The 15,963-nt window shown below is 38.9% G+C and overlaps 1 protein-coding gene across 3 annotated transcripts in view; it reads right to left on the bottom strand.

The window, feature by feature from the left end:
- Positions 1-5,207: 5,207 nt before the first annotated feature.
- Positions 5,208-15,963, bottom strand: part of stradb (STE20 related adaptor beta) — a 33,059-nt gene continuing 22,303 nt past the window's right edge. For all 3 annotated transcript variants that reach the window (XM_073046588.1, XM_073046586.1, XM_073046587.1), the window contains exons 10-13: positions 13,530-13,634; positions 13,171-13,409; positions 8,251-8,293; positions 5,208-7,841 (exon numbers count right to left, since the gene is read on the bottom strand). In XM_073046588.1, coding sequence (XP_072902689.1) covers positions 7,692-7,841; positions 8,251-8,293; positions 13,171-13,409; positions 13,530-13,634 — 537 coding nt within the window. In that variant the 3' untranslated portion in view covers positions 5,208-7,691. The remainder of the gene's footprint in view (positions 7,842-8,250; positions 8,294-13,170; positions 13,410-13,529; positions 13,635-15,963) is intronic.

Here is a 15,963-nt window from a genome sequence, read left to right as displayed (position 1 = left end):
ACTGACTCAACCTGGAAGTTAATCGTTAGGGAATCCTGCACAAGGACTCCCAAGTTCCTTAGCACCTTTGATTTTTGAATTTTCTCCCTATTTAGAAAATAGCCTATGCCTCTATTCCTTCTACCAAAGTGCATGACCATACACTTCCCTACACCATATTCCATCTGCTTCTTCTTTGTCCATTCTGCTAATCTGTCCTTCTGCTGATTCCTGCTCCCACATTACCTTCCCCACCATCTATCTTTATATTGTCCGCAAAACTTGGCCACAAGGTAATCAATTCTGTCATTCAGCTCTTTGACATACAGTATAATGTGAAAAGAAGTGGTTCCAACACTGACCCATGGAATTAGGTGAAAGAAGTAAAGAGCTAAAGAAGGAATCTAGTAGGAGAGGACAGTGCACAATGGTAGGAGGTAGGGAACCAGAAGAGGTGATGGACAGGTGTGGGTAGAGAAGGGGTAAGAGAAATGGAATAGACAAGGGAGGGGAGAGAAATTACTGGAAGTTACAGAAATCGATGTTCATGCATTAGGTTGGAAGCTATCCAGATGGAATATGAGGTGTTGCTTCTCCAACGTGAGTTTGGCTCATGGCAGTTTGTATGTGTTTCTCAAGATCTCTAGCATCTGTAGAATCGGTTGTGTTTATAGATGTAGAGTAGTAATTTTTAAACATATTTGTTGATAACATTTCAGAGCTCAACAATTTTTAAAAACCACCTCAAATTAGTAAAGGCGGGAAAGTAGTAATCATACAGAGATGCAACATCCAAAGACAGACAAAAATAAAGTTGTATTGTTTTTTTTGAAATACAGAAGCATCATCCAAAACCCCCTGAAAGATGCAAAAAAGCTATTTTATTTCCAGAGGTAGTAGTGGCAGACCAAGAGAAAGGCATCCTAGGCTTCAAAATGCACAAATATGTGTTAGAACAAGACAGAACAGTTGCTGCAAAACAATACAAATCAAAGTCAGGATCTGCAAAGTCACATTCTACATGCAAGTATGTTCGAAAGAATGTGGATTCGCGGAAGCAACAGGAGTCGAGGGAGACGAGTTTAATCACACAGAATGCCGATCCACAACAAATGACTTCCACGGCACCTAACAATGAAAATGTTCAGCAGAGTGACGAAGTAGAAGTAGTACTCCCCAAGGAAGAGCCTCATAGGCGATCATCGGAAAGCTAATAACCCAAGTTGACTCAATATAGTTGCCCATTTAAACCAGAGTGATCAGCTTTAGATTGAAGGACGGGGTTGAAGCACATTTAATATCTTGACATAACCAGGGCTTTGATGATGTAATGCTTCTTATTTGTCCTAAATAAATGCAACAAATTCAGAGGCCATTGTAGTTAGAATCTTGAATGCAAGATGGATTTAAAAATAAAATTCCATTTAGATATCTCTTGATTTCAACACTTGCTTATCTGACAGATTATTTCAACTATTAATTGATTAGTATACATGTTGGTTATGTTCACTCACATTCCAGCCTGCTTTGGTTACCCGAAATAAAATGTAACCTTAGCCAGTTGTTAGAGATTTCAACTTCCTCTCCTCATGTCTACTATCATAATGATTACTTCAGTGTTCCACAATGCTGATGATTATGAACCAGTTCCGTATCCGTTCCTTTAACGTCCCTGAGCCCTGACACGTTTACTTTTGTTTGCTGTCTGAGATACACAAGGAGACTGTGGGCTCCTGTAAAAAAGATGAGCTGAGTGATTTTTTTTCTCAGCTGTGAAAAGCACGCAGCTATTATTAATAGCTATCTGCAGAATGACCAAAATACCAACCCATATAAGGCAGCTTCCTGGGTCATCTCTCATACGTTTGCAGGTGCCAAAATGTGTCATCCTTGGCTTTCTTCTCATTCTTAGGGGTTAAACCTCACACCAGTCATTGACAATGTAAGAAACACAAGGTGTCATCCAAATACAAGTTTAGATCAAGTCTGCCCCCTTGTGGGCAGAATAGATTATTTAACACTGCAAAGATCACAAAAGAACAAGGCATATAGTTATTACATCTTTACCAAATAATCTGTTTTTGGCAATACCTATCATTTAAGTGGTTGAACTGATCGGTAGTGTACAGATTATTTGCTGTGTCCAAATAGTGAGACTTCTCAAGGTGCTGCTAAGGTAGTGATGTGTTTTGGGACAACCCAAGGTCATGAAAGTTAATAAACACCAAAGTTAATGTTCTTGTGCTGGATAACAATGTTTCTTTCAGCTTAGCAGTTTTGAAACAGACTTTCACCACAGCACAGTAACCGAATCTACACTGGAACTCTGCCATGTTTTTTTAGATCTGATAAAAAGAACAAGAAATATTTTTGATCAATGCAATCCAAACCATAAACATATTCAATATTGAGTATAGTAAAATTGATGTTATCTTAGAAACATATTCCATTTAAATCATTCTCTTTATCTGTCCTATTCTTCATAACATTTAGATTAAAGAAGTGACAAAATTAGACTCCCCATTTTATCCCAAACAGAAAAAGGTGCCACGTTGGCCTGAACTCGGTCCACTGTCCACCACACACAATGACCTTCTGAAGCTTAAAGGTATCCTGGAACAAAGCAAGTAAATATGATGTCCTGAGATCCCGTGCCAAAATACCCCAACACTCTTCCGCAACTTGAAGGGTATCAAGGACTTCTAAATATATCTGACACCAAAATCAGTTTTAAAAGAACTTGCATACACCAACCTTCTCTGGCATAAAGCTGAGGGTTGTATGTGAATTGCACGTCATCTCTTCATGCCGCGACTTCATTGGAGGAAATCAACAGCCAGCAGTGAAACAGACAGATAACACTGATATCTGACCTCCAGTTCCTCTCAAACTTCTGTGCATGCATGATGAAAGGTGGATGTCAAGAGTGACTAAGCTACAAATTACTGGTAGGTGGTATTGAAAGATGTTCCCTGAAAGATTTTCAGCATTCTACAACATAGACTGCATCACATCATACTTCTCACATATATAATTAATCACAGCTTCACAGGGGTTTAGAAACATGCCACAATTTTATTTTATTGTTTTGTACAAGAAATTATACATTGTGTTTACAGGAATACATTTATACAAAAAGTGATTTATAGCAAAGTTCAAAATCTCAAATCTCACAAATGTTTATCCTTCCCTACCACAGGAAAATGAAGATGTTCTTGTGCTGGACAACGATGTTTCTTTCAGTTAGCAGTTTTGAAATAGCTAAAATTCTACTAAAATACTTTCAACAAAAGGGAAATATGCAGCTTCTGAAATGCTGATCATTCCACTCATTTTACTTTCAACGTTCAGCATCAATATTAAATAAATTCCTAAGGCACTGGTGCATGATTTTTCACTCTCATCTATACCTTTACGGTTCGAAGGTAAATTTAAGTACTTGTATCATTGCGCATGTTTTTTTTGGGTGACAGGTATGAAGTGAGGGAATTGTCTTGCACCATAAAACATTTACATCAGCAAAAACTGCCATGTGGGTAGCACCTACAATGTAGCAAAATGTCTTAAGGTGCTTAATTGGCCTACTGTTACAATAAAATTGACGCAGAGCCAAATGTAACAACAATACAAAAGACAAATAGCTTGCTTAAGGAGAAGTATCTTCAAGCCAGCAAGAGGTAGAGGGGTTATGGAAAGAATTCCTCCCCTGATAATTGAAAGCATAGTTGCCCCTGAGGTGTGATTAAATGTAGGGATGACCAAGAACCTACACTTCGAGCAGCACGTATCCAAAGTTTACTGGACTGGAAAGTGTAGCAACACCAATTTAAATGTTTTAGCTGCTGGGAAAAATCCAGACCTTCTCAAGTACTATTTTCTTGATATTTCAGTTTTAAATGTGAATTACATATTATCAATTTTATTTAAATATAGAATTTATCCCACTTGGAAGAAATGTGGTGTTCGAGGTATTATTCAGTTCTTTATGTGCGCATTTAACATTTCACAAGTCATCTGGCATCTCTACAATGCAAAACAATTATAAATTGTAACCTCAATCCCAGATTATAATTTCAGTGGTGTTAAATTTTAATCTACATTAAACCTATTTAGTGTATAACTGATAATTGTTTGACAAATATATTCTAACAATTCGGTTGCTACTCTCGACTTGAGAAATGTGGATTATACTGCAAAGGCAAGGACTAGGATATTTCTCGGCATAAGTCTGCTTAATTTGCTTGATATGTTAGATGTCAGAAACCGTCCGTCAATAAGGTAAACCCACTTGCATTTTTATTTCCGCAGTGGGATTTCCCATTTATTGCTGTTATAAACACACAGCATTTCTACCTTTGTTTGGTGTCCTTTTCTTTTGCATTAGGTACTGGTGCAAAAGCAGGCATTTTGTGTTAGTCTCACCTTGAGAGCCTGATAACTCACGTAGCTTCTGACACATGCTAAATTTACCAATTGTCTACTGTCAAAGCAATGCCAGGGTGACTCTCCAGATAAAGTGCCTGCTCTCAGGCAGCATCTAACCATAAACTGGGCAGGTGAAATGGCAATTAAAAGAGAGACCTGAGACTACAGATTCTGGAATCAGGACCAAAGAACAAATGGCTGGAGGAATTCGAGTGATGCAGGGCTGACTGTTGCTTATTCGCTATGGATGTTGCTGAGCTACTGACTTTGGCTGGCAGTTTGTTCTTTGCCTCAGTGTTGTAGAGAGATGTTTCCTTCAGCATTTGGAATTATGGCCCGTTCATCAATATTTCTGAAGATTTGGTTGCTTTTGGTGAGGGTATGAAATATTTTTTCCCTTTGTGAATTCTGACCTCTTACAGAAAGGAAAGTGCTCAGAGCTGGCCTGGATTAGACTCTTTCAAACCTGAATTAATATACCTGATGTTTTCCATCAGGATCAATATTAGCTCATCCGGAACTTCAAGCCTCAAGAGCAGTCTCCATAAATAGCATTATAACAAGCTTTAAATGGACAAAAAAAAGAATCAATTCCTCTGCACGTGCACAATCACAGTGCCATCCCACACATTCCCTTTGGTCAGGATAAGTTCTGAGATGCTGAATATATTAGCTATAGTACAGATTTTGATCGCATCTTCAATCACAGCAAAACCATGTCTCATTCAATATTCATCACACACAATGAAAGTACTAAGTAGATCTTTTAGAATTAAGACAAAATAAATTCTTAGGTTTTCTTCTTCCTTCCCCCAAACTCTCTTGAAAGCAATACTGGATATACGTGTAATAAGGAAATCATGCTGTTCATATATTCACTACCATATTTTTGATGATGTGATAACCATGTCTAATTAGATTTAGGAGGCATTCAAGTGTAAGAAAAACAAATACCAGGAGCTGGTAGAGCTGTGCTAGAAACGGGTGAAGGGCACAATGTGAGATTTTGCCAGTTGCACGCTCTGCAAAACCTACTCTCACCTTGGCATTGTGGGAGCTGGAAAGAAAAGAGCCACCAGGACCACCACAGAGGCTGCTGAGCGAGCCTCCAGATGGTTATGGATCAGTAAGTGAGACCTGTGGACCAATGCTGCTGGGACACAAGCCGGGGCCTGATCGACCCTGGCTGGGTCGCCTGGGCAAGAATGTCTGCTGTTGAAGGACCCGAAACACCCAGTGACCCCAGGTTACATCACTGATGATGTGTCCCAGTGCATCTCAGCAGCATCATTTCACATCAGATACTAGCTATGGAAACTGGTATAACATAGTGTATACAGGATTAGACATTGGATCCCACTGAACAAAATAGAAATAAATGGCACTTACACCCTGTTGTTATGTTGGTAGTTTGATACGAAAGTAGCTTCATAATTTTAAGTGGAAAAAGAGCAAAGCCAGTTTATTCCTGATGGCTCCTCAAAAAGCCAGGTCTAAAGGGAAACTACTCCTATGCTCAGGCTTCAGCTTCACCAAAAACAGGAAAACAAAATATCTAACTGCTTCCATTCCACTTTAAGAAATAAACAGATATTATCACCCACCACAAACTGAATTTCCTATTGGATATGGACATTATCCAAATAATATGGATTATTTATAAATGTGAGCTCATCTACATAACTGTACAGTAAATTGAGACACTGGTTGGTAGAGTTCAATTATATTTAAACTTAAGTGATCTATAATGATGCAAACTGTTTAATTGCTTTTATTTACCAAAGGAATTGCAAGTCTGCTCTACTGACTGCTAAAAAAATTACAGTAGCGTGACTGGAGAAGCACTTAATGCAACATGTCACTTTTAAATATTTTATATAGCTATATTTTATAGTTAATACAACCCAAGCCTATGGAATTCTAGCCATAGTAACATTACAGTGAACCTGCATTGGACTTTTCCAAGATGCAATTAAGTCCAATGGTCAAAGGTGAACAGCATTTTAAATGCCACCTCAGAACACTTTGTATATTTGAAGCTCATTTTTATATCCCAGCCCAAGATAAAAGCCAATATTACAATACTATTTAAAATATATTTAGTACGTTTGATGTACATGAAACATATATTTCCTTTCCCACTAAACATCTGCTAATCTAACTCATTAGAAAATACTCCCTTTGGTTGCATCTTTTTCAGATTCCTAGTGGACGATCACAAGAGTTTTGTCTACACAATCTGATCAAGTGCTTTAAAAAAAAAAGTCCTATTGGCTTCATGATATATTTCTGCATGTCACATTATAAAAGTAGATAGGGTGGGGCATAGTTATAGAATCAAGAAAATCAATTTAAATATGCTGATTATGAAAATCTAAAAGTAATTAGTCTTATCTGACTAATCCACTTAAAGGTCAGACTGTGTTAAAAAGGGACATGGCACATTAGATCACCAAAATAAAGTTTTAGGATCAATTGCATTATCTTACATCAGACACCAGTTAAGGGAACTACTAAGAATTAGTATCAATAGTGTTTTCATGTATAAGGTTTGGATCCCTTCAAACTAAATGGAAATAAATAGAACATAAATCCTAATCTCTTGCTCATCTGATTATCATCTAATAAAACTCACAAGTTTTATTAGAATGGCTCCCAGCTGATCCTGCCCATTTTTCCCTAAGCAATGAGATGAGAATGTCTTGGGGAACCCATCTGCCACTTTTCCTTCTTTCATATTTCTACTTGGATACTCATTCCTCTATCTCAGCTTTGTTCCCTCTGCCTCAGCCCAATATCATCCCACTGCAAAATTAAGGACAAACTGTAGGGCGATCTTGAAGTTCAAACCTCTCAACTTTATGAAAGATACTAAAAATCAGATGAAATAACGGTTGGCTGTATATTTATGCATACAAAGTAGAGACATGTACAAAAATATAATTGTGCTTGTACATTCTGCCATTTTGAGTATCTTGGGCAACTACAGATCATAAATTTTCAAATTATTTTTAAAGCAATAATCCAATACTGGAGCAGAAAATGCATCATTTGTAAGTGCAAGTGCACTTTGTGCACAAGTTCAGGATCAATATGGATAAATCCCTGATCTAGATTTACAACACAGATCAAGATTCCCATATATCAACACAAGCAGCAATAACAAATGTCTAATTTTAACAGGTGACCTGTCTTCAGTAACCTTAATGGACAGCAAACACAAGGTGAAACTTATTCAAAACCATTTTGCTTGTCATAAGAAGAGATAAATGGGTAAAAGAACCAAGTTAAAATTCCCAGTCACCATCTAAGTCTTGTACGGGATTGATCGGTCTGTCTCCTTTTGACCCGGATGTCCCCACTGTGGCCCAAGAGCCAGAAAGTGGCATGGCTGGCTGAAGCAGACTGATCAGGGACGCCTTGGTCTGCTTTTTCACCTGCAGAAGTGGGAAAGAAATTAAAACCACTCACACACACAAGCAATCTGCATAGTTTGAGGCATCCAAAATAGATGAAACCATTGTAATGTTAGTGCAACTGATAAAATGTTCCACTTAAAAATCTTATTACTGAGAAAACTAGTAAAATACTAACAAATGCAGACAAGTAATAACTGCATCTTAAATTCATATCCAGCTTGATGGCTTTTATTTACTACATAATTTACTGACTAGCAATCAATTCTCTAGTATTCCTAATCATGAATTACTTTGACATTTTAAAAAATGTAAAGACTAATTATTAACAAATCCAATATCCAGTACTCCACAGTCTCTAAGTTCTGATGAGGTACTGTTTATTCTTAATTTTTTAAATCATTAGAAAATAAATGGAGTAAGTGAGCACCTGTTTAAAGAAGGGGTGGGATAGCAACATGCTTGCTGATGGTCTGAAACAGAGAAATAGAAAATTATTTATTCAAACAAAAGAAATATCTAGATCATCCACAGTAACAACAAAAAAATCATACAAAATTAAAACCTTATCTTAAGGTCAAATCCTTTTTAAAGTTAAATTACAATTTACTTTGAACTTCAATTTTTCTTGAAGGGGCCATATAACCATATAACAATTACAGCATGGAAACAGGCCATCTCGGCCCTTCTAGTCCGTGCCGAACGCTTACTCTCACCGAGCCTCACTGACCTGCACTCAGCCCATAACCCTCCATTCCTTTCCTGTCCATATACCTATCCAAATTTTTTTTTAAATGACAATATCGAACCTGCCTCTACCACTTCTACTGGAAGCTCATTCCACACAGCTACCACTGTCTGAGTAAAGAAGCTCCCCCTTGTGTTACCCCTAAACTTTTGCCCTTTAACTCTCAACTCATGTCCTCTTGTTTGAATCTCCCCTACTCTCAATAGAAAAAGCCTATCCATGTCAACTCTATCTCTCCCCCTCATAATTTTAAATACCTCTATCAAGTCCCCCCTCAACCTTCTACACTCCAAAGAATAAAGACCTAACTTGTTCAACCTTTCTTTGTAACTTAGGTGCTGAAACCCAGGTAACATTCTAGTAAATCTCCTCTGTACTCTCTCTATTTTGTTGACATCTTTCCTATAATTCGGTGACCAGAACTGTACACAATACTCCAGATTTGGCCTCACCAAGGCCTTGTACAATTTTTACATTACATCCCAACTCCTATACTCAATGCTCTGATTTATAAAGGCCAGCATACCAAAAGCTTTCTTCACCACCCTATCCACATGAGATTCCATCTTCAGGGAACTATGCACCATTATTCCTAGATCACTCTGTTCTACTGAATTCCTCAATGCCCTACCATTTACCATGTATGTCCTATTTTGATTAGACCTACCAAAATGTAGCACCTCACACTTATCAGCATTAAACTCCATCTGCCATCTTTCAGCCCACTCTTCTAACTGGCCTAAATCTCTCTGCAAGCTTTGAAAGCCTACTTCATTATCCACAACGCCACCTATCTTAGTATCATCTGCATACTTACTAATCCAATTTACCACCCCATCATCCGGATCATTAATGTATATGACAAACAACATTGGACCCAGTACAGATCCCTGAGGCACACCACTAGTCACCGGCCTCCAACCTGACGAACAGTTATCCACCACTAAACTCTGGCATCTCCCATCCAGCCACTGTTGAATCCATTTTACTACTTCAATATTAATACCTAACGATTGAGCCTTCCTAACTAACCTTCCGTGTGGAACCTTGTCAAAGGCCTTACTGAAGTCCATATAGACAACATCCACTGCTTTACCCTCGTCAACTTTCCTAGTAACCTCTTCAAAAAATTCAATAAGATTTGTCAAACATGACCTTCCACACACAAATCCATGTTGACTGTCCCTAATCAGACCCTGTCTATCCAGATAATTATATATACTATCTCTAAGAATACTTTCCATTAATTTACCCACCACTGATGTCAAACTCACAGGCCGATAATTGTTAGGTTTACTGTTAGAACCCTTTTTAAACAATGGAACCACATGAGCAATACGCCAATCCTCCAGCACCATCCCCGTTTCTAATAACATTTGAAATATTTCTGTCAGAGCCCCTGCTATTTCTACACTAACTTCTCTCAAGGTCCTAGGGAATATCCTGTCAGGATCCAGAGATTTATCCACTTTTATATTCTTTAAAAGCGCCAGTACTTCCTCTTCTTTAATCATCGTAGTTTCCATAACTACCCTACTTGTTTCCCTTACCTTACACAATTCAATATCCTTCTCCTTAGTCAATACCAAAGAAAAGAAATTGTTCAAAATCTCCCCCATCTCTTTTGGCTTCACACATAGCTGTCCACTCTGATTCTCTAAGGGACCAATTTTATCCCTCACTATCCTTTTGCTATTGATATAACTGTAGAAACCCTTTGGATTTATTTTCACCTTACTCACCAAAGCAACCTCATATCTTCTTTTAGCTTTTCTAATTTCTTTCTTAAGATTCTTTTTACATTCTTTATATTCCTCGAGCACCTCATTTACTCCATGCTGCCTATATTTATTGTAGATCTCTCTCTTTTTCCGAACCAAGTTTTCAATATCCTTTGAAAACCATGGCTCCCTCAAACTTTTAACCTTTCCTTTCAACCTAACAGGAAAATAAAAATTCTGTACCGTCAAAATTTCACCTTTAAATGACCTCCATTTCTCTATTACATCCTTCCCATAATACAACCTGTCCCAATCCACTCCTTCTAAATCCTTTTGCATCTCCTCAAAGTTAGCCTTTCTCCAATCAAAAATCTCAACCCTGGGTCCAGACCTATCCTTCTCCATAATTATATTGACACTAATGGTACTGTGATCACTGGGTCAGAAGTGCTCCCCAACACATACCTCCGTCACCTGACCTATCTCATTCCCTAACAGGGGATCCAACACTGCCCCTTCTCTAGTAAGTACCTCTATGTATTGCTGCAAAAAACTATCCTGCACACATTTTACAAACTGCAAACTATCCAGCCCTTTTACAGAATGGGCTTGCCAGTCTATGTGTGGAAAATTAAAATCTCCCACAATCACAACCTTGTGCTTACTACAAATATCTGCCATTTTAGTGCAGTTGCTTAGATTAAATTATTGAATAATATTCACAGATACTATTAAAGTTACTCCACCTTTTACCAGAACTTAGTCTAATTTCAGAATTAATAATATACTCTTCTACTTCATAGTTGTTGCTAGGAAGTCTATCCAGAAGTGGTGAACCTATGACTACCATACTCAAGATGCACATGCAAGTTTTTGTTGGCATGCAGCATGCAGTGTAGCCCCTTGATTCTTTAAATCCCACCCATAATTAAAAGATACTTAATAATTGATAAACTGCCAACTGTTATAGGATTATTAACAGTAAAACAATAAATATACATAAATAAGCAACAGGGTTCATCCTTTTTCCTTAAAATTTTCATAATCATTTTTACCAATTCATTAATTAATGATAATCTCAGCACAAAATTACCATTGCTTGTAAGAGAATGCTTTAGAAGATTATCACCAATTTGAACATACACTCTCAGAAATGTTCACCACCCCTGGTCTATACACACCAATTGTCCAATTCTTGATTGTCCCTGTAGTGTCTTCTCTGTGTGCTTACTTGTATTACCTTTAGTCACAGAGATAATTTCTTCATTAAACAGTAACAATGTTCTTTCCTACCTTTCCTGGAATCATATATAAAATTCTGATAATTCTACAATTCTAAAATTCCAATGGCTTCTGGCATTTGTCTCACCAGGTGATGTTTGCCACGCTTCGTTTTCACTCACAGGACATTACTTCCTTTACACTTGCCTGGTTCACTAGAAGATTTATCATCATACTGTAGAACATCTTTAAAAATTCAATTAGATGTGTTGGGTAATAGAAAAGTAACATCCTTTAGTGTGGAAGATTGTCAGCAATGTCTTAAATGTGCTGGATATGGAAGCTTTACTATGATGTGAATTCAGTTCATTGAGTCATATAGCATGGAAACATGCCCTTCAGACAAACTGTGATGCCCAGCAAGCTTGCTCCACGTGTATTTAAACCTCTAGATCTTTCTTAATCAAGTACCTCTTGTGATGGCTTTTAAATGTTGCTAATGAGACCATCTTAACCACTATTTCTGGTAGCTCATTTCACATGCACACCATCGTTTGTATGGTGAAGCTGACCCTCAGGTCCTTTTCAAATCCAACACTTCTGATCTTAAACCTACACCCTCCTGCTTTTTGGATGCCTTCCTTGGGAAAAAAAGAACTATGTGCTTTTACCCTGTCTATATGCCCTTCATGATATTGTATCAGGTCGCCACTTAACCACCAGCATTCCTAGATTGCACAACTTCTCCTTGTAACTCAGGCTCCTAAGCCTGGGCAACATCCTGGTAAATTTTTTCTGCACTATTTCTAGTTTAATTGCATCTTCCCATAACAGGGTGACCAAAACTATACAGAATACTCAAGATGCAGTCTCACCAATGTCTTATAAACTGCTGCACAACTTCCCAACTCCTATTCTCAATTCCCTGACAGATAAGGCCAGCATGCCAAATGTCTTCCTCACCACCATTTCTACCTGTGCACTACCTTCAGCAAATTATGTACTTGCATTCTGAGGTCCCTCTACAACACTCCCCAGGGCTTTACCAGTCACTGTGCAAGTCCTACCCTGGTTGGATTTCCCAAAATGCAGCATCTCACATTTATCTGATTAAAAGCCATTTGCCAATCGTCAGTCCACACATATGGCTGAACAAGATCTTCCTGCAATTTTTCATAACTATTTACACTGTCTACAATAGCATGTACTTTAGTATCAACCGCAGTCTTACTAACCATGCCTTATATATTCACATCCAATTCATATATAAATGATTTACACACAAAGGTCCCAGCACCGACTAATATGCCAAACTACTAGACACAAACCTCGAGACTGAGAAACAACTCTTGACCTTCACCCTCTGCTTTTGACCACTGAGCCAGTTATGAATCCATTCCGCTATCTCCCCCTGAATCCCATGCCATCTGGCATTCCAGGCTAGCCTAGCATGAGTGACCTTGTCAAGGGCCTTGCTAAAGTCTATATAAACAACATCCACTGGATACAGTCTCATATGTACATCTCAACAATGGCTATTATGTGATGTTCTTTAAGTGGAACTTTCATTAGCAATTCATTCACTTCATTAACAAATAACCCTTTGGTTACTTGCTTACCTACCACAATTTCTGATAACTCTCTGAGTTAGCAGACCTACCGATTTCCAGGCTCTCTCTGTAGACAAAGTTCTACAAAACTGTGAAAAGCTGCAGAGAAAGTTTTCTTTGCTGAACTCGGAGACTGTTCACTTTGATTTGTCCTCATCATGCGGTAAATGGCCATACTCTCCCCAATCCCAGAATCCATTCCTGAGCGGAAGTTTTTTATCATGAGTTCTTTTTGTGGAAAACTGAAGTCCAGCAGACATAATGACCGCTTCAACTTCTGGAGCAGCATCTGCAAAAAGGAAATATGAAAGCTAAATTGACCAACTTCTAACTTCCTCTGTCATACATCAGTCGCATTAAACAGTTTCTTAATGTACAATGCTACATTTTCAAGAATGAAGAAAATCACCTGTGTAGGCGGAGTATTCTGAAAAGGAACCTGGCCACTGGCCAGCTCACATGCTGTGATTCCAAGGCTGTAGATGTCAGACTTTGTATCGTATCCATGCAAGTCCTAATGTAGAAGAGAAAGCACACTGCTAGGAATCCAATGATAATGGACAGGCTTACAATAACACATTTATCTCCGGTTAGCTGCACACAAAGATACATTAAAAAGCTTGCTTCTGCGGCCTCTCAAATCTAAAAAAGAAACAAAATGAGCAGATTCACTCTAAGTATTGGATCTCAGCTGATCCACTTCTGATTAACAACTTTTAGCTCCATTATAAATCAGGAAACAAGGTAAAATTTGAGCATTTTTGCATCGGTTTTCTGCTGTTAAAGCATGGTTGCATAGACACTCAGCATCCCAGAACTGATTGTTGGTGTGTTGACCTTCATTAGTCAGTGGGAGAGCTACAAGGTAACGTTGCAGCTCATTAAAATCCTGGTTAGACCACACTTGTAGTATCGTGTTCAGCTCTGGTCACCTCAAGTTAAGAAGAATGTGGTGCAGAGATTTGCCAGGATGCTATCTGGGCTAGAAAGCATGTCTTCTGAAGATAGGTTGAGTGAGCTAGGGCTTTTCTTTTTAGAGTGAAGGAGTATGAGAGGTGACCTGATGGAAGTGTGTAGGATGATAAGAGGCATAAAAATAGAAAGGATAACCAGAGACATTTTCCCAGGGCAGAAATGGCTAATACAAGGGGCATAAATTTAAGGAGGAAGGTATGGGGAGGAATGTCAAAGGTAAGGTATGGAAAGCTCTGCCAGGGATGGTAACAAAGGCAGGTACACTAGAAACATTTAAGAAACACTTAGATAGGCATGTGGATGATAGAGAAATGAAAGGTTATGTAGGAGGGAAGGGTTAGATTGGTCTTAGAGTAGATTAAAAGGTCAGCAAAATATTGTGGCTCAAAGGCCAAGTACTGTGCTGTAATGTTCTATATTCTTGCCATCTTCAGAAGTTTTCTGATGACTCTGCCATAGTTGGATGCATCAGCAAGGGAGATGAGGCTGAGTACAGGGCTATGGTGGGAAACTTTGTCACATGGTGCGAGCAGAATCATCTGCAGCTTAATGTGAAAAAGACTAAGGAGCTGGTGGTGGACCTGAGGAGGACTAAGGCACCAGTGACCCCTGTTTCCATCCAAGGGTGGAGATGTCCACCATGTGTGGACATGGTGGAGGATTACAAATACCTGGGGATACGAATTGACAATAAACTGGACTGGTCAAAGAACACGGAGGCTGTCTACAAGAAGGGGCAGAGCCGTCTCTATTTCCTGAGGAGACTGAGGTCCTTTAACATCTGCCGGACGATGCTGAGGATGTTCTACGAGTCTGTGGTGGCCAGTGCTATCATGTTTGCTGTTGTGTGCTGGGGCAGCAGGCTGAGGGTAGCAGACACCAACAGAATCAACAAACTCATTCGTTAAGGCCAGTGATGTTGTGGAGGTGGAACTGGACTCTCTGATGGTAGTGTCTGAAAAGAGGATGCTGTCCAAGTTGCATGCCATCTTGGACAATGACTCCCATCCACTCCATAATGTACTGGTTAGGCACAGGAGTACATTCAGGCAGAGACTCATTCCACCGAGATGCAACACTGAGCTTCATGGGAAGTCATTCCTGCCTGTGGCCATCAAACTTTACAACTCCTTCCTAGGAGTGTCAGACACCCTGAGCCAATAGGCTGGTCCTGGACTTATTTCCACTTGGCAGGATTAACTTATTATTATTTAATTATTTATGGTTTTCTATTGCTATATTTCTTCACCATTCTTGGTGCGGCTGTAATGAAACCCAATTTCCCTCGGGATCAATAAAGTACGTCTGTCTGTCTATGAAGCAAAGACAGTTCTGCATGTGAAACTCTTGCCCTTGTGTATCTTACCCTGCTCTTCAAAAAAAAAACAAACCTTGGCTGAATGTGCATGCAGTCACCAGGTTATGTTAGGGTTTCCTCCTGGATAAGTGTTTGTAACCTGTATTTTTCTGTAAGACAAACACAGAATCAGCTGTGACAGGGAAAGCAGCCGCCAGCCAGCCTCACTGATTGTGAGTGAGCAGGTGAGTCTGATCAGTGCCTGAGCAAACTCGGTTTGATCCCACGACGGATGTTGTGCCTTGTTCGTATGCATAGATGTCCATACGTTGGACATTCTTAGCTCCAGGGAGAGCATGTGTTCCTACTGAGTACTTTGGAGACAGAGAATTATGTAAGTACTCATGGTCCTCTCTGCTGTTTTATTCGCGGAAAAAGGTATCACGAAATCAAGCCCAAATTCTGCAAATGAGTGTACAAGTACATTTGAACATGGGGAAAGGAGATAGATAGCCCAAAACTGGATTCATTCATCATAAAATTAAAGACAACTGCAAAGAATATTGCAAAC

The sequence above is a fragment of the Hemitrygon akajei genome, chromosome 5 (assembly GCF_048418815.1).
Source record: "Hemitrygon akajei chromosome 5, sHemAka1.3, whole genome shotgun sequence".
Classification (NCBI taxonomy): Eukaryota; Metazoa; Chordata; class Chondrichthyes; order Myliobatiformes; family Dasyatidae; genus Hemitrygon; species Hemitrygon akajei.
Note: the sequence above shows the minus strand (reverse complement) of the source record. Positions and strands in the feature narration are given on the sequence as shown.